This window comes from Salmo salar, chromosome ssa05 (assembly GCF_905237065.1).
Source record: "Salmo salar chromosome ssa05, Ssal_v3.1, whole genome shotgun sequence".
Taxonomy (NCBI): domain Eukaryota; kingdom Metazoa; phylum Chordata; class Actinopteri; order Salmoniformes; family Salmonidae; genus Salmo; species Salmo salar.
This window is the reverse complement of record NC_059446.1, coordinates 55,258,220-55,284,808: the sequence shown is the minus strand read 5'-3', so window position 1 is coordinate 55,284,808 and position 26,589 is coordinate 55,258,220. Positions and strand designations below refer to the sequence as shown.

At 43.0% G+C, this 26,589-nt stretch overlaps 1 protein-coding gene across 2 annotated transcripts in view; it reads left to right on the top strand.

Annotated features, from left to right (window-relative positions):
• The window catches only part of LOC106605146 (mannosyl-oligosaccharide 1,2-alpha-mannosidase IA), a 204,909-nt gene that overhangs the window by 109,225 nt on the left and 69,095 nt on the right, over positions 1 to 26,589 (top strand). For both annotated transcript variants that reach the window (XM_014200495.2, XM_014200497.2), the window contains exon 3: positions 16,067 to 16,182. In XM_014200495.2, coding sequence (XP_014055970.1) covers positions 16,067 to 16,182 — 116 coding nt within the window. The remainder of the gene's footprint in view (positions 1 to 16,066; positions 16,183 to 26,589) is intronic.

Here is a 26,589-nt window from a genome sequence, read left to right as displayed (position 1 = left end):
TCTCCATAGAGACAGAGCCCCAGGTGACAAGTCACTTTCCCAACCCCCCCTCCCCTGTCACTTCTCTCACCCTGGAGACCCAGTCCCAACCCTCCTTTCAATCTCACAGATCTGATGTTGAACCAATAAGGTTTCCATCGTTCTCTCCGGCAAGACACAAATCATCATAATTATAGTCTTGTGTGTGCTGGGGGATGGGCATACTTTATCTTTCACACATACAGTGTCATTCAAATGTGATGCTTTTCCCACCATTGAAACCTCTTAATTAAGGATCGGAACCTTTTTTTCAATTTTCGCCTAAAATGACATACCCAAATCTAATTGCCTGTAGCTCAGGACCTGAAGCAAGGATATGCATATTCTTGATACCATTTGTGGAAATGTGAAATGAATGTAAGAGAATATAACACATTTTGGTAAAAGATAATTGAAAGAAAAAATATATATTTTTCATCTTTGAAATGCAAGAGAAAGGCCAATATATGACTTAGGAATCTAGGCACAATTTAGATTTTGGCCACTAGAGGGCAGCAGTGTATGTGCAAAGTTTTAGACTGATCCAATGAACCATTGCATTTATGTTCAAAATGTTGAATCAAGACTGCCCAAATGTGCCTAATTGGTTTATTAATAGATTTTCAAGTACATAACTGTGCACTCTCCTCAAACAATAGCATGGCATTCTTTAACTGTAAATTGGACAATGCAGTTAGATTAATAAGAATGTAAGCTTTCTGCCCACATCAGATATGTCCTGGGAAATGTTCTGGTTACTTACAACCTCATGCTAATCACATTAGGCTACGTTAGCTCAACCGTCCCGCGGGGGGAAAACCGATCCTGTATAGGTTATTAAACAAACACCAGTTATGAGATGCAGTAGATATGTATAGCTCTCATTATTCTACCTACTGTATTTTCTAAGGGAATGTACAGTAGTTGTCTTCTTAGAGGCAGACATTCTACACAACACAATGTTTTCTTTGCTAGGTCTCAGGGAATAGGAAGGCTTAGCTTCTAGCATATGGAGAAGATTTTCCCTAAGAGACACATGTAAGAAGGGTTGTGTTATGATGAGCTTCTATTGGCTGTCATGGACAAAGTGGAGTTTTTATTATATATGGTGCATTTGGAAAGTATTCAGACCCCTTGACTTTTTCAACACTTTGTTACTTTATAGCCTTATTCTAAAATGGATGACATTTATTTTTTACCCGAATCAAATCAAATTTTATTGGCCACGTACACATATTTAGCAGATGTTATTGCGGGTGTAGCGAAATGCTTGTGTTCCTAGCTCCAACAGTGCAGTAGTATCTAACAATTCACAACAATACACACATCTAAAAGTAAAAGAATGGAATTAAGAAATATATCAATTAAAATATTGGGACGAGAATAAAGAAATATATCAATATTAGGACGAGAAATATATAGATATTAGGACAAGACACACCTGTCAATATAAGGCCCCATAGTTGACAGTGCATGTCAGAGCAAAAACCAAGCCATGAGGTCGAAGGAATTGTCCGTAGAGCTCAGAGACAACATTGTGTCGAGGCACAGATCTGGGGAAGGGTACCAAAAAATGTCTACAGCATTGAAGGTCCCCAAGAACACAGTGGCCTCCATCATTCTTAAATGGAAGAAGTTTGGAACCACCAAGACTCTTCCTAGAGCTGTAGGAATAACATTTCTAAATACCTGTTTTTGCTTTGTCATTATTGGGTATTGTGTGTAGATTGATGAGAAGAAAAAAATCTAATTTAATCCATTTTAGAATAAGGCTGTAACGTAACAAAATGTGGAAAAAGTCAAGAGGTCTGAATACTTTCCGAATGCACTGTATATACAGCAATTAATGCATGAATTCAGATTTCACAGTTTGGAGTGCAGCGTCTTATTATTTAATGTGTTATTGCCAAGGGACCATCTATTGAATGGAAGTTGCCACCTGCTTCTCTCGTCTCATTAGCAAATCTTGCGTACATTCCAAGAGGGATTTGTGGCAGGAAACATGTATATTCTGAAAGCTTACTGTTTCTCTGTGTATGAGATAATACAGCTTTGGCGTTCCACGTTTTGTAAAAATGCCACATATAGTAGATCATGATATATATACTGCTCAAAAAAATAAAGGGAACACTTAAACAACACAATGTAACTCCAAGTCAATCACACTTCTTGTGAAATCAAACTGACCACTTAGGAAGCAACACTGATTGACAATACATTTCACATGCTGTTGTGCAAATGGTAGACAACAGGTGGAAATTATAGGCAATAAGCAAGACACCCCCAATAAAGGAATGGTTCTGCAGGTAGAGACCACAGACCACTTCTCAGCTCCTATGCTTCCTGGCTGATGTTTTGGTCACTTTTGAATGCTGGCGATGCTTTCACTCTAGTGGTAGCATGAGACGGAGTCTACAACCCACACAAGTGGCTCAGGTAGTGCAGCTCATCCAGGATGGCACATCAATGCGAGCTGTGGCAAGAAGGTTTGCTGTGTCTGTCAGCGTAGTGTCCAGAGCATGGAGGCGCTACTAGGAGACAGGCCAGTACATCAGGAGACGTGGAGGAGGCCGTAGGAGGGCAACAACCCAGCAGCAGGACCGCTACCTCCGCCTTTGTGCAAGGAGGAGCAGGAGGAGCACTGCCAGAGCCCTGCAAAATGACCTCCAGCAGGCCACAAATGTGCATGTGTCTGCTCAAACGGTCAGAAACAGACTCCATGAGGGTGGTATGAGGGCCCGACGTCCACAGGTGGGGGTTGTGCTTACAGCCCAACCCCGTGCAGGACGTTTGGCATTTGCCAGAGAACACCAAGATTGGCAAATTCGCCACTGGCGCCCTGTGCTCTTCACAGATGAAAGCAGGTTCACACTGAGCACGTGACAGACGTGACAGAGTCTGGAGACGCCGTGGAGAACGTTCTGCTCCCTGCAACATCCTCTAGCATGACCGGTTTGGCGGTGGGTCAGTCATGGTGTGGGGTGGCATTTCTTTGGGGGGCCGCACAGCCCTCCATGTGCTCGCCAGAGGTAGCCTGACTGCCATTAGGTACCGAGATGTGATCCTCAGACCCCTTGTGAGACCATATGCTGGTGCGCTTGGCCCTGGGTTCCTCCTAATGCAAGACAATGCTAGACCTCATGTGGCTGGAGTGTGTCAGCAGTTCCTGCAAGAGGAAGGCATTGATGCTATGGACTGGCTCGTCCGTTCCCCAGACCTGAATCCAATTGAGCACATCTGGGACATCATGTCTCGCTCCATCCACCAACGCCACGTTGCACCACAGACGGTCCAGGAGTTGGCGGATGCTTTAGTCCAGGTCTGGGAGGAGATCCCTCAGGAGACCATCCGCCACCTCATCAGGAGCATGCCCAGGCGTTGTAGGGAGGTCATACAGGCACGTGGAGGCCACACACACTACTGAGCCTCATTTTGACTTGTTTTAAGGACATTACATCAAAGTTGGATCAGCCTGTAGTGTGGTTTTCCACCTTAATTTTGAGTGTGACTCCAAATCCAGACCTCCATGGGTTGATAAATTGGATTTCCATTCATTATTTCTGTGTGATTTTGTTGTCAGCACATTCAACTATGTAAAGAAAAAAGTATTTAATAAGATTATTTCTTTCATTCAGATCTAGGATCTGTTGTTTAAGTGTTCCCTTTTATTTTTTTGAGCAGTGTGTGTATATATATATATATATATATATATATATATATATATATATATACATTTTTTTACCCTTTTATTTAACTAGGCAAGTCAGTTAAGAACAAATTCTTATTTACAATGACGGCGTGTGATGTTTATGATGTTTATCGAAACATTATCCAAGTCTTATACAGTGATATTTTCACTGCTTCCTATATTAGGTGCAGGGGTGCAACAGGTAAGCATTGTCTCCACTGTAACTGTAGGTGATACCAGTATGTAAGAGGTACAGTAGTGTACAGTGATAGTATGTACATTAAGGAGAGATTAGCTCCACAGCTAGTCTCTGACTGTACGCTGTGGGAGAAGACCGCCTGTCAGTACAGGTTCCTCCTTGCGCTGGATGATGGCAGACCTGGCTGCACTGCTCTGCTGCTGCTGGCACTGGAGCAAATGCAACAGCCTGGAGCCTACAGGCCCTTACAGGTTCCTATGCACTGCTCCAGCCTCTAGTACAGCTCTACAAGTCTCCTTTCTGGAGACTCAGCTGGGGTCCACAGCCCTGCATGGATATCAGAGGGAGCGGAGGAAACTAGCTAGTGGGGTGTGCTAGAAAAAGTAGCTAGCTGAGTGAGCTAGCCGAAAATTACCTAGTGAGCTATCCGAGAGCTGGTAGGAATAGGTACCGATTACAGAATGAGCTACCGTAGAGCTAACAGGAAGAGCCAGCCAGTGAGCCAGCCTAGAGCTAGCAGAAAGAGGTACCAAGTGAGCCAGCCTAGAGCTAGCAGAAAGAGGTACCAAGTGAGCCAGCCTAGAGCTAGCAGAAAGAGGTACAAAGTGAGCTATCCGAGAGCCAGTAGAAATAGGAATAGCGAGCGAACTAAGTAAAAAAAATAAATAAATCCCAACATGAATTGCTTCACAGTAGAAGTGTGTATCAGCCAAGTGTGTTAGCCGATTGTGCTAGCTGATTGAGATCGCAGGGAGTATGTTGCGTCATCACTTCAAGGATTGACAGCGATCCAGTGGAAGCTCATCTTCAGCTGACGATGCTCGTCATGGTCTCGCTGTGTTGCCAGTCCCTACTGTGACAACTACACTGTTCTGAGCCATGCAAATATATCTTTTAGCTCCACTGTGAGGACATACAGTAACTATATTTAGGACTGGGGGAAGAATTCATTTCTATTAAACCTCACCACCACAGACTACCCCTCTCCCCATCCTTGGATTAAAACAAACAAATAAAACCCCACTGTACTGAACATGAGCGCATCAACAAGCCCCTCGCCATAGGGATTACACAGTCGAGATAATGAAAAACTGGTAGCAAAATGTATGACGAAGCAAGGGGATTAAAAGGGATTGTACTGTACTCTATCGTAGAAAGAAATAGTTAGGGTCAAAGGCCAAGCCTACAACTTTATATCTCATTCTTATGTCTGTTTTTCCCTTCCACGACTCATCCCGTCTACTGGCCCCAGACCCAGAGTTTATGTAAACCGATCAGTCTTGTCCGAGTCGTCTGACGTGCTATATGTGTCACGCCGAAGACACATTGACCTAGATGATGACGTCTTCATGGCTATTTTAGTCGGTGACATGGTCGGTGACATGGTCGGAGACATGGTGCGAGACATGGTCCGTGACATGGTCCGTGACATGGTCCGTGGGGTGTAGTAATCAGCTTGGCACTTTAATCACCAGCCGTCACTCCCTCAAGCCTTTAAGCTCACGATCGCATTAAGGAACAGCTTTTTGGTTCTTTCACTTTTGGTTCTATTTATATCCCATCCTTGGCTCACTATGGGGAGGCAGGGTAGCCTTGTGGTTAGAGCGTTGGGCTAGTAACCAAAAGGTTGCAAGTTTGAATCCCTGAGCTGACAAGGTACAAATCTGTCGTTCTGCCCCTGAACAAGGCAGTTAACCCACTGTTCCTAGGCCATCATTGAAAATAAGAATGTGTTCTTAACTGACTTGCCTAGTTAAATAAAGGTCAAATAAATAAATAAAAAACTATAGGCCACTGCATATCCCAGTAGTTGGCTTTAAATATTGAACCGTGCAATGGAATACTCACAAAGTTTTTGCGTTTTCCCCATCATACTTCCACCAATCAGTCTGTTCTTGCCTCTATTTAGTCTACTATAGTATCCATTTATATCCACAACCATGGTATACTGTATATAGTATCTCTCCTTATTCTCGGTGTAGACCTACTTTCTATGTGGAGTTTTGACTGGAATACTTTGTATTTATGTCTCCTTACTTAGTTTATGTTCTGTTAAATCCCCTGATATACAATCTAGGCTTTTGCCCTTTGAAACAACACTGACAATGCAGCTCACAGTTCCTATTCACAGCTAGCATTCACAGCATTTTCGATCCCTCTCTGCCCATTAACACAGCAGAAGTATTTTCTGTTACTGTGGTGGCCACCTCACAGTTTCAACAGTAAGGGCCCTCCCTGACTAATAGGCCTAGCACACACATTCTCCCTCCTCAACCAATTATAATCGTTGTTCTTCACACTCCACCACTAGTGTGTCTGTGCATACAGGTTATTCATTGGTCGCCTGCTCAGGTATCTAAGGGATCCATTGGTAATTGGGCGGTAAAGATGTGACTCGGTGGCCCAGACAGAGCATGATTAGAGAGCAGATACTGCATAGTGGTTTGCCCCTCTGTCCCCCTATGTGGAGAGGAAAGGGGGAACGAATAAATAAATAAAAGGTGTGAAATGAATGCTTTGTGTTGGTATATCCTGCCGGAGGGGGTAGGGGAACTTTCAAACCACTGTTACAGTCTGGGCCACACTTCAGAGAGAGGGGGAACAGGATAACTGTGCCAAGAGCCCATGGCTTCCCTGAAACTACAAACAGAGAGAAAGTGAGAGAAGAGAGAGAGAGAGAGAAATGGTGGAGTTTAAGAAATGAATTGAGTTCTCAGAGTGAGTAAAGGAGAGTTTGGCTGGTGTTTAAAGGTTGTTGGATGAGTTAAGGATTTGACATGTTATAAAAGAGATGAAAGCTTTTTGACCTTTGCAATTTGTTGTGAAATTACAGGTGAGTGCATGCAATTAAAGGTGAGTGCACCTGCTGAGTTTTTAAACGAACCAATTATTGGTGAATTGTTAATTCATTGCTACTGTATGTACACAGTGTGTAAAGACTTTTCTCTCTTTACAAAATGTTTGGTTTGTTGGAAAATGCTCTACAACTTAATGTTCTACACATGTAAATGATTTCCCACAGTATATCCCATATCACAACAAGCAGTTCCAATTCAAAAAAGCTCTCTATAATTACAATAGATGATTATTTCATTTTATTTCCAAATCCACAGGCAGTCTATACAGTCTATTCTTTGGGGCAGTATGTTTATAAAGTAGGATGGATCATCACACACACAACACTATCCCCCTCACATACTCCACCCACTCTTCCTCCCTCTGAGGTATCCTCCTCGCCAACACTAATGATGCTGAACGACTCTGCTTTCATTTCTCCAGCTGACGAGTCCTCTCCATCAACAGGTTGGCCAGGTTATTCCAACCCATTTTAATTGGCCCAGGCAAACATTACTCAGGTGGCTGTGTGTGTGTCTGTCTCCACGCATGTGTGTGTGTGTGTGTGTGCTTTTGTACATCGCACAGCTGACAGGCCAGGCTGCTCTGTTTAATCTCCGGGAGAGATGGAGAGACCGGGGGAGATTTATACATCGGCTACACCTGCTTACCGCTGGAGCCACAGCCTGCGGGCGCTAGAATCAATGCAAACTTCACTCTGCCCTCCGCAACTCCGTCTGGAAACAGGAAGACCTGTCAATTAGTTTACCGAGCTGCAGACTCCGAGTTCCTCCAATTTGTGGTGTAGGCTCTTTCTGCTACAGCTATTTACTATTGCTGTCAATGTCGTCGAATTGTCGGCACCGTAGGCCCATCCTGGTCTGAAACAACTGACCAATCGTGGCACAGTTGTCACCTCCAATCAGATGTGGTGGGTTAGTGGTTAATATAGCATCAGATATAATCTTCTACCCCACGGTGGCTGTGTGTCAATCGATGGTGGTGAGAGTGGTAGGGGGTGGATGGATGGACAGAGGGGTTCGATAGCACAGTATGCAGTCTGTAATCTCGTTGGAGATATTGTAACATCTGACAGGACTGGGGGGGGGGGCTCGAGATGCTCTGCGCTTGTCTCACGCTCCCATTGTGGCTAATTAGATGATGCCAGTTAGACTGACTCATCTGTATGTGCATGCTACAGCATGATTATAGCCTTTCTAATCATGTTTGGTTACTCTGTGTATCTGTGGGGGGGTTCTGTGTGTGTGATGTGTGTGTGTGCCTGCGTGTGTGCATCTGTCTTTTGTTCGTGTGTGTGTGTATACAGTATGTTTTCATGTGTGCATCTGTCTTTTGTTTTGCATTCAGTTGCTAGTTTCAAGGAGCACACGCCGCACCGCCATGTCGATGTTAAGATGGCTTTAAGTCAATTAGTTTGGAATATCATGAGGAGTAGGAACTGAAAAACGAGAATGAGGGGGGCAATTAAAATCAGCGCGCATTAAAGCCTCCTGCATCAAAATATGAATTAGGGTGCGGAGGATTTAAACGAGAAAGCCGTCTCTCTCTCTCTCTCTCTCTCTGTGAGGGCTATCAGGGTGGACAACTTGAGGAACTAGGCCTATTAAGTTCATTGGCTGGGTCTTGTTTTTTGGCTGCGGTGTCTGAAACCATAACACCAAATAGAAGAGGCCAATCAGGTACAGGGATAGTCTACTTTATGTCATTAGGGTTTGTCTTGTTGTTAGTTTTCCCCTGAGGAACATTATAAAGGCGAAATGAAGAGCGAGGGAGTCACGTTATTGGTTCTCTGTGTTGTGTTGTGGTCTGGGTACTGCTTCCATGGTGGCCATCCGTGCTGAGATGATGATGATTAGATACCAACTGTAACAACAGCCATACAGGCACACTGCATTCAGTACTTCGTTTAGGGGTGATATAGTGTAAGGGACCTTGTCAGACCAGAGGTTTACTCTGTATTATGAGAGGTAGGGCTGGGCGAAATGGCCAAAGTCTCATATACCGATATAGGTAATTTCATATCCCGATAACGATACATATCACGATATAGCACATTTTCTGTAAATTCAATTAATAAATAGTTTATATAAAATGACCACATGTAAAGGCCTATTTATTATTACATTTTGAGTTATACTCAACAAATTATAGGTACTTACTCATGTTTGATTATTTCTCCTTTTATTTAGAACCTTTGTGCAAATTTTCAATTAAGCATGTAACAAAATGAATGAATGTATAAAATCTAAAAAGGTAAATAGAAAACACTTCAACTATAGTTGCAAACAAAATAAATATAGGCCTAAAATATATATATTTCTGGGGGCTTGCCTGTTTTGCATGTTATTTTGGCATTAATACGTGTCACACATCAATTTGTATTTGGTACCTTTGGTCGAGTGTTCGCACCAACTCATGAAATCCCCGTTTCTCGACCGTGTAAATTGGGGCCATGTCTTTGCAGATGTAAGTTGTAACGGCAGCTGTTATCTCCTTCCATCTTTGTGATGCTTTGCCATATGGTGTGCCGCGGGCAAAAGCCTCTTGTAACGTCTGAGTCGGGGGTTTGTTTTGAGCACTCGACTGTACTTTTCTGCGTCTCATCCGTAGACTCTCTCCGTACTGTTTCACATGATTATTGCGTAGGTGGTAAAAGAGGTTAGTGGTGTTTGAGCCTGTTGTCGGGACCGGCCTGCGGCATATTTTTCAGAGGACGGTTTTCTGGTCCGTGTCAGACTTTTCATTCCCAAACCACGTCCATGCGACCGAAGTAGCCCCTCTTTTTGGTACGAGCTCCGTGTGTCTCTGTGCTCTGTGTCACGTTCACTCTCCTCCATGTTTGTTTGTGTTGCAAATTTCCTTTCACATGGCATGTGTGGAAGAGCCCAAAGCGTCGTCCAATTGCCAAAAAATATTGCCGTAAAGAGTGGGATTTGCGACACCACGAAATAAACGATAGAGCATAATATGAAACGATAGACGTTTGAGAGGTAATTGAGAGGTAATTCATTTTTGTAGATTGTCTACAAGTAAGTTGTCAACAGGTATTATTGCCTTGAAGCGTTCTGAAGTGCATTCCCATTTATGACATTTTCTATGCTGATAAATGGTTTGAATCAGCATTCAGCTGGACGTTAGAGCAGGTCACCAGCCGGTGTGGGTCTGCTCTGTGTGGCTGTACATCGAGAGGAAGACTTTACACACACTGTCTCCCACTCTCTCCCTGCCTCATCCTCTCCCAGCTCTCTGCTACAGCCGGTTGGGACTCGACTGGACATCGGTGCTACATCACTGTCAGACACACACACACACACACACACACACACACACACACACACACACACACAAACACATAGACACAAACACACACGCACACATACACAGACAAACACATAAACACACACGTCTTCACATTCAACAGGGTCAACTCCCCTCAGGCTGATGGATTAGATAATGTGCATCAGTAAACAGCTCCTATCACAGCAGCTTTGTCTCCATGGCAATCATGTCGTTTTTCTGTTTGATTCAAACAGGCTCTGTTGCTGTTGCCTATATACTGCTGATCATCTCACCGTTTACTTACAGTGACCAGAGAATGTGTGACGTTTACCATTAGGGAGTTAGAGAGGTTTGAGAGTTCATTGGCCTCAGGGGATCTAGGTTGGTGCGGGTTGAATGCTCTCTTGGGGAGGTTCCGTGAGATTGAAGTGGGTAGGAAACTATTTTGAAAGTACCAATAACCATTTCAGGTAATACAGTGTGTTTTGACAAAAGTGGCACTTTTTCTTGTTACATTGTCACCAATCTCTCTGACTTATTCCCAGTAGACTGAAACAAAGTAAGGTGAGCCAGACATTTCTCTTACAGCCTGTGGTTGTTTTGCCCACAGTAGGTGGTTTCAGAAGGATGTGGAGGTGGATGTTTCTCCCGAGAGGGCCAAACTCACTGGGCTCCAGACAGCTACTCGGACTGGGAACTGTAGACAAAAAAAAATAATTCTTGTATTAGAAATATCCAAGGGGTAGCTGGCAAACCCGAGAACACAAAGGTCTGACGATCCAGAGGAATGTCACACTTGCGACAGACACCGCCATGACGTGAAAGGAAAGAGTACATCCTTGATGGAAATTCTTGAAACTAAGGATATAACATGGCGACAGTTACCCCCATGAGGAAAAAGTACATTCGTGAAGGTTTAACTATCGTCAGCTCGAATAGGTGAAATGAATTTTGGCCACTCATCCTGTATTGATTTTCATTGACTCTACTGTCAGTTGTTTGTCTGAGGTTAAACTGTGACATTGATATTCCATACTTATAGTTAAATAAAGGTTAAATAAAAAGAAAATACTGCTGAAAACTCCACTCTGATTGGTAGCCTTGGTATTTCTTACATTCCTCCTCCTTACCGTTCTCTTTGCTGTTAAGACGCCCCCCCCCTCTCTTTCCTGGAACACGATCATGACACATTTTACCCTCCCTGGCTTTTCTCCAATATGCTCTCATCCTTCTCTTCTCAACTTCACCCCCCCCCCCCCCCTTACACTCATTGCAGTTCCATGCTACACAGACACCTCTAAGTACATTCAACGAATTAGATTCCTGAACACTGACATGTCGAGGCTAAATCTGTACCCCAGCTACCACTCACTGGACCTGAACAGGAAGCTACATGGACACGCGTTGACGTCAACGAGGCTAGCGTTACCCTGGTGATGGTAATTGGACACCCACAATCAGTAGTACAAGTGGTGTAATGAATATGATTAACCAGAGTCTCCTATCTATTCAAATCACCTTGTTATGTTCCCGGGCTATTTCTCTCACGGTTTCTGGTAGAAGTTTGAGAGCTTAATTGAACAAGATGGCTGAACAAATTAGCAGGGTAGATCATTTTGTTTGTCTCTGGTTATTCTTCCTTCGTCAATGGTAATTACTGATGGTCCTCACTGAAGGGTGGCCAACGTTCCAAACAGTATATACAGTAAGTATGGGTTTTCCAACAATGCCTTTAACATTGTCCCTGAGAGGGTAAACAAGTTATAGCCTATTGAATACAATTTCAATATTGTCAGTGCAGAGAGGTGATCAAATCATCCATTTTATTTCTTTAACTTGAATGAGCAGAACAGTTCATTTATTGATTAGCCCTATAGGGTAAGAGGTTACTCAGAGGGAATGTTGTTCTGTCATGCCGTTTGTCTCAATGGTTAACACGATTTCAGTCTGATGGAATTTGTTGCCAGTGCGTGCTGTGTGTGTACTTGTGTGTTGGGTGTGTGTGTGTGTGTGTGTGTGTGTGTGTGTGTGTCTGTGGACGTGAGTGAGTGAGTGAGTGATTGATTGATCATGTGTATCCAGGCTCTCTACTATACCCAACCTGACCCTGTTGCCTAGCCAGTGACAGCTTTGATAAATGAACATCCACAAGCCAATGTCTCACAAATAGGTTTCTATGCACTTTGTACACACAATACACAGTAACACACATACAATCTCTCCCACTCATTTCCAACATAGAATACATACCCATGAACACACACACGCACATGCTTGTACACACACACATATGCTGGAAAACACATACCTCTCTCTCTCTCTCTCTCTCTCTCTCTCTCTCTCTCTCTCTCTCTCTCTCTCTCTCTCTCTCTCTCTCTCTCTCTCTCTCTCTCTCTCTCTCAACAATAAATGATATGAATGACTGATACTGTGACAAGTTCCTGTACGGGAGCTCCTGAGTTGCTAGGGGGAAGGAATTAGATTCATTCACATTTGCTTAAATTAATGTTAAAATAATTATGGTTGCGTAGCAATTGCAATGTTTGCTCATTTTCTTTTTATCAATTTGGAATATGGGAGCATATCAAACCAGTTTATTACAGTTTATTACAGGATCAGTTTATTACAGCATTTCAAATGGTTATCTTGTAATTAATTGGTATGAATTTAAACACATGATATGTGATTACATTTCAGTTTTTGCGAGCAGCTGTTATTTACAAAATCATTTCTACTGTCTCGTGTCTCCAAGCACCCACGTGTGGCACTCACGACACCGAGAAGCTACAGATGGATGGATGGCGTTGTTTTTGTGGCTGACTGTCAAGGTTAGATTATAGATTACCCACTTAAGCTGTGATGGTTAATGGTCGGTATTACCTGAATGTGATGAACAAAGCCACTCCTGTGTGTAAAATGTATTGATGAATACTAAGTGACCCTACCTGCAACAAGTCCTCATAACCCCCACCAAGACACCTTGGTGTAGGACCCCTCCAGGTGAAGGGCCTCTGAAATAAATAAAGTCTATGTTTGGGCCACGCCATGGGACCCTGGGAGTAATGTGTGATGGATTGATCTGTTACCTCTCTCACCTGAGTCCATCAATCATCTGTGCTTAGTTGCTGCTGTTTTCAATAGGAATTTCCCACACTCCACTGCTCCCTGACGTTCGCCGCCGCCAGGATTGGTAATGAGGGGTATTAGCTATCGCTTTTTTTTTCTCTCTGTGTGCTCTGGAACATGATTTGTCATCAAATTGCAACAGTACAGTCAAGTGCTCGCCATGCGTAGTGAGAGTCCTTCACAAACAGAAATGGAGAATATGCTTTTGAGAGTCTTTATTTGCTGGCAATGGACTTAGCGACGAGATCTGCTAGAGACAGGAAAAAGTTCACTTTGTTTTCACAGAGTTTTCACAGTGTCGGCAAGATGTCAGTGACGTACATTACATTACCTTCACAGCTTATATGAAACTACCGAAGAAATACGTAAAAGAGTTACAGTTATAAGGAAATCAGTCAATTGAAATAAATTCATTAGGCCCTAATCTATGGATTTCCCGTGACTGGGCAGTGACTCTAACTGGAGGGTAGTGGTGCCCAAGTTATGCACGCTTATCTCAACTCTGAATCGGCCGCTCTGTGCTTAGCTATAGCTGGACGGTAGCAGTGCCCTCTCATTCTCAATGTAAGGTGAATCCCTGCCAGGGTATACCCAGCTGAAGTGGGCTGAGATGTGTGTTAGATGGGAGATGGCTCGCTGCGTGGTTGGTGGGTAGGGGTGTGTGTTAGATGGGAGGTGAGTAGCTGCGTGGTTGGTTGGTGGGTGGGTGGGTGCGTGCGTGCGTGTTTTAGATGGGAGGCGACTGGCCGTGGCGGGGGAGAGACAAAACACTGAGAGCCCTGTCACTGAGCCCTGCAACCACACATCAGACTTACAGGTTTGGAGCAAAGTGGCCGTGTGAAGAATTATGAGTGAGAAAGGCACTGCAGTCCTCCAAGGGATAAAATCGAGTAAATAGCCGGGTAACACTATCTATCTACTAACCCTGACCCTAGCTCTAACCCTAAACTTAACCCTAGCCCTAACCTTTACCCTTATTCTACCCCAAACCGTAACCTTAGAAAGCTGTTGCTTAGCAACGTATAGTTTGTTGATAGTACGACCATCTGTAGAGCATCTACAGATGGAAAATCTGGACTATCCAAGTGACCAACAGCCCTAATATATGACATGGGGCTGATAGTGTGTGTAACTTGACTGTACTGAATCAGCCGGCAAGGCCATGGGCATATGACGCCAATCACTCAGCCCTGCACCCTCCGCCCTCTGCGTTTACCTTAGCAGCTGACCTCAGTAGGCAATGTGGTAGGGTGAAAGGTCAACAATGTGAGAGGCTTTCTGGGTAATCTGAAAAGCACATATTGTAGGCTACTATTGCATGTATGCTATGATTATTTACATTAAATAGAAATCTGAGGCAGAAATATTCGAGGGCAGAGGAAAGCTGAGTTGGGGTTTGCAGGGAGGAGGCTTGCGTGACGATAAGAGAGTTTGACGTCTGTCTCCGCCACCCAAACCACATCAGACAAGCCAAACCCTGGCGTCTTAGCCGCCCACTGCATTGCACAGTCTGGCAAAATTCAAATGACTCGGGTGAGAGAAACTATCGCTCCCCTTCTCGCCTCCTGTGTTCTGTTGCCTCTGCTTCATGAATGTTTTGTCGCCTCAAGATACGATTTTACATTTGCATATCTGCCCGAGCCACACAATAACTGCTCATAAGAATCGCACCACTTTTATGTGCCAGGTTGCTGTGTTGATGTGTTGTTGCGTCAGATAGACACAGTCTCTGTGTTTAGCTCTGTTTACGGCTGAACATGAAGGGGAACATCATCTTTTTCAGCCGAATCGGTTACTGTACCTATGGTTCTGTTTTCAAGCCCTACAGTGCATGTAATGACCATTCCTGCGGTATTTGTTGGCCTAGTTTCTACTCTTGTTATTACTCCATTTTCAGGCTTCCAGTTGGTGTGTCTCTCCTGCAACTCTTTTTCTCTGTAACACAATGAGGACACTGATTCCTCTGTTCACAGCTCATTCCATTACAGCCAGCCACGTATCGCATATTTCTTCATATGAGAAGAAAAAGACCCTCCAATCTTGCTCTTAAGGGGTGTGGGATTGAATAAAAGCCTCTGAACATTTCTTATTAAGGTTGTGAAGGGAATTTAATAACCTCAAATGAAGTGCATCTACAACCAGCCGTTGGAGCATAGGGATCACAGTTCCTGCACTGAATGCAATTAGGAATGCAGCAGGCTAGACTGTCATGGGCGTCGTAAGGATTGGACCAAGGCGCAGCGGGTAAATTGCTCATCTTCTTAATTTATTGAAGTAACTTGAACACTTAAACAAAAATAACAAACAGCGAAAACAGTTCCATAAGGCACACAGGCTATACAGAAAATAACCACCCACAAAACACAAGTGAAAACAAACCCCACTAAATATGGCCTCCAATTAGAGACAACGACAACCAGCTGCCTCTAATTGGAGGTCATTGCCAAAACCCAACATAGAAATAGAAAACTAGATATACACATTGAAATTGAAAATATAGAACATGAACCAAACACCCCAAAACACACAAAACAAACACCTCCTGCCACGCCCTGACCAAACTACAATGACAAATAACCCCTTTTACTGGTCAGGACGTAACATAGACTGTTAATGTTCACCTTGGAGGTAGATGCCTTTCATCCAGCTTACACAATGTCATACCATAATTCAAGATTAAAGATGCAGATGTGATAGCTGTAGTTTGTGCCACTGTAGTTTGGCATTTCAGGATTTTGCTTAACTTTACTTTGTGGTCTTGGTACTTCTGTCTTTTTTTATGTCTCTGAGCCTCAACTCTAGTCATTGTAATTTCACCCAGAACAAAAAGGGTGATGTCTGGCACTGCAAGTCCCTTTGTCCCATGGTTCTGACTGTTCTGTGTTCTGTGTGTTTTACAGGTGGTCTGAGGGGAGCCTCCATCGTGGATTCTCTGGACACGCTGTATATAATGGGATTAATGGACGAATACAATGACGCAAAGGAGTGGGTAGAGACCAGCCTGGACCTGAACTCGGTAAGATCAAACTCACTCATTGGATATTATCTCTGCCATTCCTGTTGGAGGACCAATCGTCTACCATAAACACTCTTAGTAGTGATCTTAGTGCTGCGGTTGATTTTAGGCCATCTGTTGTCCCCTGATTGACCAAGTTTTCAATCCCTCCTATCTTAATGGATAGTTACTCTGCCATTTATGTTGGAGTAACAATCAACTACCCCAACACTAGAAGTAGGCTGTCTGACTTGGCCCTTGTTAGGTTGGCATACACTTAATAAAGTTATCACCAGTGGTCTTAGTGTGCCAGGTTGATTTTAAGCCGATTGTCCCCTTACTGACCCAAAGTCCTGTCTAGGGGGTGGGGCAGTTTGCCAGAGCTATATAGGGCATTCCAGATGGAATAAAGGATGTCTTGTGTGGCCAACCCTGAACAACTGATCCATTCTAACCACGCTTTGTTACTGTGCCATGGGATTATTTTACTCTCCCAGAATTCTGTGTGCTGTGGGATTGGATGAATAAAAGAGGGCGCGAGTAAGAGAGAATGTATGTGGAAGCATGGAGAGAGAGAGGAGCGAGAGAGAGGAGGTCATTGGCCTCCCCATTGAGTAATTCCATGATAATAGACTTCTTCTTGGAGTCGGGAACAGAGAGGTCTGCCAGTTTGGACATTATGTGGAAACTGAGTGAGTGAGAGTGATGGTGCCAGCCAGCAAGGTAAGCGCCGCCAGGCTTTGTGTGCCCTGTTGCTAACGGGCTAGTTATAGGCCCTCCATTCCACTCTGTTTCCACACTTTCTGTAAGTCCCTCATTGGGATAGTTAATTTTGTCCAAAGGCAATTTGGTTTAGTCACTAATCAAATATCATCTCTCTGAGATCTACTGGCTAAGAGATGTCTTTAATATGTTAAGGTGATACATTGTCTGAGGTCAGCATTTTCTATTGTCTGTTGGCTATTCCCTATAGCACTTCGGCTTTGTCCCTCTTGGGAAATTATACTGAAATCTACTCAAACCTCCTGAGTGACTGACGGGTTTGACGGGCTCTTAGTAGTTGCTGTGAACTTAGATGAGCTAGACTTAGATGTCGATAGATGTTGACATGCAAAGAACGGTGTGTACAGTTTTTGTACAGAACACCATTTTAGACACACAAAGCGAGCCATGTCTCGCTCCTTTCTCGCTCTCCATTCTAACTCTCTACTCCCTCCCTTTCTTCCTCTGTTTTTCTTTCTTTCTTCTCCCTCCCTCTCCCGCTCGCTCACACACGCGCTCACACCCCCACAGTTTTTCAGTCTCTCCCTCTGGCAGGGGTTGGGCAATATGAAGATGACTATCGATGTGGTTGTGCAGCAGTAGCTCCTGGTCTTGGCAGAGAGAGCCAGGGTAAGAGACACTCAGTAACGGGGCAGCCCATGACAAACAGCAACCTCGTCAGCATAATAAAGACACCCAGGGAGGATTTACACTCCCGGCCGCACTTTGTCACTGGGCTAGTGAGGTCAATCTGTCACCATTCTCCAACTCCTCCGATCAGTTGTCCCAGAGGGTCTCCTCGTCTGAGTGGACGGATATCTGTCCTGTTATGGACGCCAGGCCATTTTAGGTCAAAGTCACCATACTTTGGGTTCTGGGGCAGGGATCTAATTGACGTATAGGGATTGTTCCAAACTTTGATCCGTTTTTAGGCTCAGCCATTTAGTTTTACAAAGTGGCGAAAGAGAATGTTTAAAATTAAATATTTTCCCCACACATTAACGCTACAGAACCTTATGCACCTAAGGAGAATTAAACCACTAACAACGCAGTCATTCATGCTCTAACCAAGTGGTTCTCAATCGGTTTTGGCTGGGGACCCAAATTTGACAATGACAATTGAGTAACGTTGTATTGCAGCTGCCTTCTTGGGCAGACTTCACTTGCAAAATAGACTCTGTCTCAACGGGCTACTATTATGGTATTAAAGAAAGTCATTACACAGACATATTAACTGAGAAAACATTAATTATCAATTCAAGAGAATAAGCCATTTAATTAGGCCACCAGTTCAGGAGAGGGGAGTAATAAATGATCAGACTCAGAACATGACATCAAAAGCAGTCCAATAATGTTCATGAAAAGTAACACATACCAGTGTTTAAAATAGAAAAGCAACAATCATAAACAATTCTTAATCAGCAATTACCATGTGAATAGTTTCACAACCTTGAACATTTTAAGGTGTATTTTTTTTGACCAGTTCAATAAAATGCCAAATTAATGTCAGAATGAATCAACAACAACAATAATTAACCTATTGAACAATAACTCATTAACACTGATCGGTAGTGCTGAACGGTACCTTGATTCTGATTGCATGACAAGCGAGAGCAGGATACTCTCCCATTACTCTGCACCAGAACTGTGGCAGTGTCATTTCCGGGAGCTCAATCCACGATCAAATGACAGCTCCACCAGCTGATCCTCTCCGTTGCTTGGCAACGTGACGCTTCCCATCTCCACTCGAAAGGGGTCCCGTATCCAGTCGTCTTGTCTCATGTTCGCCTCCGTGAAGTTGTCGCAAAACTTTCCCTGCAGCTTGACAAGATGCTATTTAATGGCGTGTCGCCGTGCGCTTTGTTGATCTGATTCTGAATATTGAAACCAGCATTGGGAAACGTGTCAATACTCCGAAACATGATTTGCCCAAACGGCAAGCTTCATCTTGAAGGCATCCACTTCGTCCCCCTGTACAAATCGATTGTGCCCCCTCCCTTGCATTGACACATTGAGAGAATTCAGATCAATAATATCCACCAGGAAGGGAACCTGCGCGAGCGTTTCCTCACAATCGAAATATTCGGCCAGAGGTGACTTGTTTACCAAAAGAAACGCAGCAATCTCTAATCGAAGCTCATAAAAACGACCCAACACTTTACAGCTGGAAAGCCAGCGGACCTCTGCATGATACAGCACCTGATGGTGCTCCCTCCCCATATCCCTGCAGAAGGCCTGAAACACCTGCTTTTCCTAGAACTCTTTTTGATATAGTTGACACGCTTGATCACATCCTGGAGAGTGGCGTGGAGCTCAGGCACCATGTCCTTTGTTGCCAATGCCTCCCTGTGTATTAAGCAGTGGTTCCACGTCGCACTCAGTGCCATCTCCAGGATCTGCTTTACTACAACGGGGTGCTTTCCCGTCATGTCACCCATCCCAGGCCAGTCCCACGGAGCCCAGGTACATATTCATTGTGTTAAAGATAGCCTCCGCAGTGGTGGTGGTGGGCCAATTAGCACTAAAAAGGAACTGCTCCTCAAAGTTATTATCCCATCCCATTCGAATGTATGGTTAGCCACATCAGTGGATTCATCTAGCTGCAGTGCGTAATGGCCATTTGCACTGATGCGCTCTGTCTGTCCTGAATTCTCCTCTTCGTGGTGTCATTGGATATGGATGTGGTTTTAAGTTGGTTGGCGTCAAACTCTCCCAAGATTTCAGTTCACATATCAATCGCAGCAGGGAGTATGAGATCCTCTGTGCTGGTCTGGGTTTTTTGCACTTAGCAATGCGCTGGGCCACAAGGTATGATGCGCAAAGTGCCTTTTCTTGTACCGTGCATAGGTTCTTCAATGAATCTTGTGAGGCCTCCAGATATTGACATTTCCTTTTTTTTAAGTCAGCTGTCTTATCTTTAACTCTTGGATGCTTGGTGTCCAGATCCCTTTTCATTTGGGAGGGATTTCATGCTCTCATTAGCTAATAGCTCGTTGCATAGGACGCACTGCGGTCCACACTCACCCTGCCTGTCTTATATGTAAAACCATATTTGATGAGGTCGGATTCATATTTTCTCTTCTTGACCGGGACCGGGTTGTCTGCCTTGTTGTTGACATTGGACGCAGCAGTAGATGAAGAGGGAGCTGCACGTTTTAAAAACTTAAATGACAGTTAACTATCCACATGTGCAATGCCTGCAGAACACATCTGCGTATTTAGCTGTAAATCAACCTAACTGAAGATGATCTGTATTATCTGATTGGACGTCTCACATTTAAAATAAAACAGTGTTGCAGAATAAAAATTATATGGGATCTGTGTGTGTGTGTGTGTGTGTGTGTGTGTGTGTGTGTGTGTGTGTGTGTGTGTGTGTGTGTGTGTGTGTGTGTGTGTGTGTGTGTGTGTGTGTGTGTGTGTGTGTGTGTGTGTGTGTGTGTGTGTGTGTGTCAAGAAATCTGTCATTTCATTGGATCAGTGTGTGTGAGGGATGGGGGGTGGCGAGAACGTTATTGTATTGATCAGTGAGTGTGTTTCACCACTGCGGACGCGCTGCATGTGTCAAGTCAGCATCAATAAGCGATGCGACGGAATCCACTCAAAATAAAAGTTTCAGTGTGGTGGTTACCTTTTCATAATAATGTCCCACCAATATCCAGCAACTTCGCACAGCCATAGAAGGGAATTAGGACAACATTCCACAGGTCACAATCAACAGCCTGATCAACTCTACTGTATCGTGCTGCATGAGGCAAATGGTGGTCACACCAGATGCTGACTCGTTTTCTGATCCACACCCCTACCTTTTTTTTAAGGTATCTGTGACCAACAGATGCATATCTGTATTCCCAGTCATGTGAAATCCCTAGATTAGAGCCTAATGAATGTATTTCAATTGACTGATTTCCTTATATGAACTAACTCAGTAAAATCTTTGAAATTGTTGCATGTTGCTTTTTTAATTTTGTTCGGTGTAGATGGTTCCTCGGTTTTCAGAAAGAAACAGCAGAAGCCATGTTGATTTTCTCCACAAAGTCTCGTGAAGAATACAAGGCTACACTTAATACTGTGAGAAATAGAGAGGTGTGAGGGCAGACTTAAAGTTACGTGTATTTGTCTTTGTGCTCCTGAGTAAATTCATTAAGGTGGTAGAACGTCTCTCTCCTCTGCTACCAAAAACAAAAACAAACTCCCCAAAATCCTGATGCAAATCCTGACGATTTCCTATGAAGACGCAATACTCTGATCAAACACTTTCCTCCAGTGACTCAACCAATTAGAAAGACAAGAGCAACTTCGGAATGCCTCCATCTAATGTTAACTTTGCAAAATTCCACAGGCTGTTTTTCCGTTTCGAACATGAAATGAATAGTTGGAGGTGTCAGTGTTGATTAGTGTTTTGGGGGTTTGGTGGTCCCTGGCTGCCATAGATTGTGATTTAGATCCTTCTCTTATAGCCTCATATTAGTTTTCAAGGGTTCGTTTTCTTCGGGTTTCGAGTCCCCTGGTTAGTCTAGTGAATGCTGTGGGTAAAAAGGGGGGATAAATTGTATTTTCCTTTTGCAGGTCTCCAGTCTGTCTCTCATCATGGTTGGCTAATAGAAAGTGATTAATGAACTCTTGCCGGTTGGGTTTTATCCCCTATTGACAGATCCATCCCCTATTACCCCTTCTTCGAGGCTCTCGCCTTCAATCCTTCTCTTTTGCCTTTCTCAGCTCTCCGTTTCTCCATCATAGTCATTCTAACATCTCTCGGATTTCGTCTCTCAGAGGAAAAGTCTCAGTGAGGTTTGTGATTGTGTTTCAAAGAGAACAGGCCACTGTGATCTATCCAGACAGAGCAGCTGTCTCTTGTGGCTTCAGCTCATCGGTTTTTCACTCTCTTAGATATTCAGAGGGCAAACAGGGTAACTGTGCAAGTGATCACAGACAAGCTATATCCTTATCCTTTTTGTGACATTTCAGTATGCGTATTCCTTCGTACGTCAATGGAATAGGCCTATAATCGACACTAATATTTCTAGGCCAATGACAGAGATGAGTCTCTCCCTCATGGTCTACCTAGAATAGGAAAGGTTCCCAACCACCTACAACCTAACCATTAATTAACATGGTAATTCAAGTTGCACTAGAAAACACCAGTGTTCTTAACAAAGACCATCAACTGACTGGATAATGAGCACATCCAGGCCCTTCGGTGTTAAAGAGTCTCTCGTGGGTGTCGTTTGGAGAGAGCTGAGGGGAAGAAGCTTTGTTTATCTCTTGTGTAGCGTGTTGCTTTTCCCTGCCTGGAGGGAACGCAGATGCTTGCATATCAAAGTGTCTGTAAACAGGCCAGAAGCACGGGGGCAAAACTGAGAGGCAAGAGAGGGGAGCCTTGCAATGTTCCCTCAGGCTGTTGTCACACTGAAAGGTCAAGCGAGTGACGTGTGATGTGTGAGAACACTTAATGTGCTCCCTGATTTGGCCAAGAGATTAATGTGTAACGGGACCAGGCAAAGCACTTCAGGGACCCATCCTGCTTGGTTGGTTGCCCTAAACACACCAGGTTAGATGTGTTACTGTGTTTTTGCTAATGGTTCTTCTACAGTACCAGTCAAAAATGTTGGACTCACCTACTCATTCAAGGGTTTTTCTTTATTTTTACTATTTTCTACATTGTAGAATAATAGTGAAGACATCAAAACTAAGAAATAACACATATGGAATCATTGTACTAACCAAAAAAGTGTTAAACAAATCAAAATATATTTTAGATTTTAGATTCTTCAAAGTAGCCACCCTCTGCCTTGATGACAGCTTTGCACACTCTTGGCATTCTCTCAACCAGCTTCACCTGTAATGCGTTTCCAACAGTCTTGAAGGAGTTCCCACATATGCTGAGCACTTGTTGGCTGCTTTTCCTTCACTGTGCGATCCAACTCATCCCAAACCATCTCAATTGGGTTGAGGTCGAGTGATTGTGGAGGCCAGGTCATCTAATGCAGCACTCAATCACTCTCCTTCATTGGTCAAATAGCCCTTACACAGCCTGGAGGTGTGTTGGGTCATTGTCCTGTTGAAAAACAAATGACATTCCCACTAAGTGCAAACAAGATGGGATGGTGTATCACTGCAGAATGCTGTGGTAGCCATGCTGGTTAAGTGTGCCTTGAATTCTAAATAAATCACCAAAAGTGTCACTATCAAAGGACCCCCATACCATCACACTTCCTCCTCCATGCTTCACGGTGGGAACCAAACGTGCGGAGATCATCCGTTCACCTGCACTGCGTGTCACAAAGATACAGCGGTTTGAACCAAAAATCTCAAATTTGGACCAAAGGACAGATTTCCACCGGTCTAATGTCCAATGCTCAGGTTTCTTGGCCCAAGAAAGTATTTTCTTCTTATTGGTGTCCTTTGGTAGTGGTTTCTTTGCAGCAGTTCGACCATGAAGGCCTGATTTCACACAGTCTTCTCTGAACAGTTGATATTGAGATGTGTCTGTATCTTGAACTCTGTGAAGCATTTATTTGGGCTGCAATTTCTGAGGCTAGTAACTCTAATGAACTCATCCTCTGCAGCAGTGGTAACTCTGGGTATTCCTTTCCTGTGGTGGTCCTCATGACAGACAGTTTCGTCATAACGCTTGATAGTTTTTGCGACTGCACTTGACGAAACCTTCAAAGTTCTTGAAATTTTCCATATTGAGTAGAGGTCGACCAATTAATCGGCATGGCCGATTAATTAGGCCCGATTTCAAGTTTTCATAACAATCGGTAATCGCAATTTTTGGGAGCCGATTATGGCTAATTACATTGCATTCCATGAGGAAACTGCGTGGCAGGCTGATCACCTGTTACGCGAGTGCAGCAAGGAGCCAAGGTAAAGTTGCAAGCTAGCATTAAACTTTTCTTATAAAAGACAATAAATCTTCACATAATCACTATATCATATTACTCGGTTAACTAGCTTGTCCTGCATTGCATATAATCAATGCGGTGCCTGTTAATTTATCATCAAATCACAGCCTACTTCGCCAAACAGTTGATGATTTAACAAAAGTGCATTTGCTAAAAAAAAGCACAATCGTTGCACGAATGTATCTAACCATAAACATCAATGCCTTTCTTAAAATCAATACACAGAAGTATATATTTTTAAACCTGCATATTTAGTTGAAAGAAATTATTGTTAGCAGGCGATTTTAATTAGGGAAATTGTGTCACTTCTCTTGCGTTCATTCAGGGTATATGCAACATTTTGGGCCGCCTGGCTCGTTGCGAACTAATTTGCCAGAATTTTATATAATTCTGACATAACATTGAAGGTTGTGCAATGTAACAGCAGTATTTAGACTTTGGGTTGCCACCCGTTTCGAAAAAAATACGGAACGGTTCCGTATTTCACAGAAAGAATAAACGTTTTGTTTTCGAAATGATAGTTTCCAGATTTGACCATATTAATGACAAAAGGCTCGTATTTCTGTGTTTATTATATTATAATTAAGTCTATGATTTGATATTTGATAGAGCAGTCTGACTGAGCGGTGGTAGACAGCAGTGGGCTCGTAAAGCATTCATTCAAACTGTAATGCGTTTGCCAGCAGCTCTTAGCAATGCTTGAATCACAGCGCTGTTTATGACTTCATGCCTATCAACTCCTGAGATTAGGCTGGCAATACTAACGTGCCTATTAGAACATCCAATAGTCAAAGGTATATGAAATACAAATTGTATAGAGAGAAATAGTTGACACATCATAATTCCTATAATAGCTACAACCTAAAACTCCTTAACTGGGTATATTGAAGAAGTGGGAATACTGAACCACCAGCTTTCATATGTTCTGAGCAAGGAACTTAAATGTTAGCTTTTTTACATGGTACATATTGCACTTTTACTTTCTTCTCCAACACTGTGTTTTTGCATTATTTAAACCAAATTGAGCATGTTTGTTGTTTCTTTATTTGAGACAAAATAGATTTTATTTATGTATTATATTAAGTTCGTTCATTCAGTATTGTTGTAATTGTCATTATTACAAATATATATATAAATTGTCTGATTAATCGGTATCGGCTTTTTTTGGTCCTCCAATAATCGGTATCGGCGTTGAAAAAAATCATAATTGGTCGACCTCTAGTATTGACTGACCTTCATGTCTTAAAGTAATAATGGACTGTTTCTTTTTGCTAATTTGAGCTGTTCTTGCCATAATATGGATTTGGTCTTTAACCAAATAGGGCTATCTTCTGTATACCACCCCTACCTTGTCACAACACAACTGATTGGCTCAAACACATTAGTTAAGAAGGAAAGAAATTACACAAATTAACTTTTAACAAGGCACACCTGTTAATTTAAATGCATTCCGGGTGACTACCTCATGAAGCTGGTTGAGAGAATGTCAAGGGTGTGCAAAGCTGTCATCCAAGTCAAAGGGTGGCTACTTTGAAGAATCTCAAATATAAAATACATTTTGATTTGTTTAACACTTTTTTTGGTTACTACATGATTCCATGTGTGTTATTTCATAGATTAGATGTCTTCACTATTATTCTACAATGTAGAAAATAGTAAAATTAAGAAAAACCCTTGAATGAGTAGGTGTGTCCAAAATGTTGACTGGTACTGTACATGTGTCTCTATTAAGATGGAAAGGGGGTATCTATTATGAATTGAAACCGACAGTGCACCATTCTTACTTGCGTTATATCATTCATAATGTCCCCAGAGGTCAGCTTACGGTTACGAGAGGGTTAATGAAATCCAGTCATGCAGAAAAGATCAAAATAACATTATCTGATTATCTGACCAGAAAAGCAGACATTGATTTCTTCAAAGGTAGTTGACAAATATTTTGACTTTTGTTAGAAAATGCCGAAAATGTTGGCAATTGCTGTGGGGCCGATGATGGAAGAAGAGTATAGCTGTTCTATTCACCTTCAGAGGAATCTTGGAACCTCAGGCCTAAACTCTGCAGTAAAGTTGTATAACTGGCCTGAAACTTTCATCTGAAAATAGAGTCACCGTCAGCCGAGAGAGCAGGGATTCACTTTATCAAACCCCCAGAAATTAGCCTGATTTATTACATACTGATTGATATATTGTAGTGCCCTTATTGAACCCCTATTCACAAAAAAGCTATGCCTTAATTGTGAGAAATTACATGTTACTTCAATTAAAAAAGCTTCAGTATGAGATGACTCAGTTCACCAGTTGACATTTGCATAATGCGTCTCTGGCAATCAGTAAGTGCCTAGATATGATAAACAGCTCATATGCAGATTAATAATGTGTAGCTTATAAAGTAAGATGTGATCATTCCATGGTATGCTTTGATAAACCTTTTTGAGCTTTTTGTTCTTAACAATGCTGGGTAACAGATCAAAATGTTTCTTGTCTCTTTGTCATCTCCCCGAGCAATCGCCTACTGTACCCTACACCTACTCTGCCAGAACATGAATTGTTGCTCCAAAGACAGGTAGGTTGTATTCGTTTCATCTGCGACTCCTGGCTGTTCTAAACTGGAAGACCACCCTTGGGTACGAACTTGTTTTTCCTTCCTTGTTTATCAGTTGGTTTAAGTAGGTTGGCGTTTGCTATTCTGGAAGCTCACTGTGCAAACTTAGTAGACCTTGCAGCTGTCTAGGCTCTAGGAGCAGATCTGGATCAGGCTCTT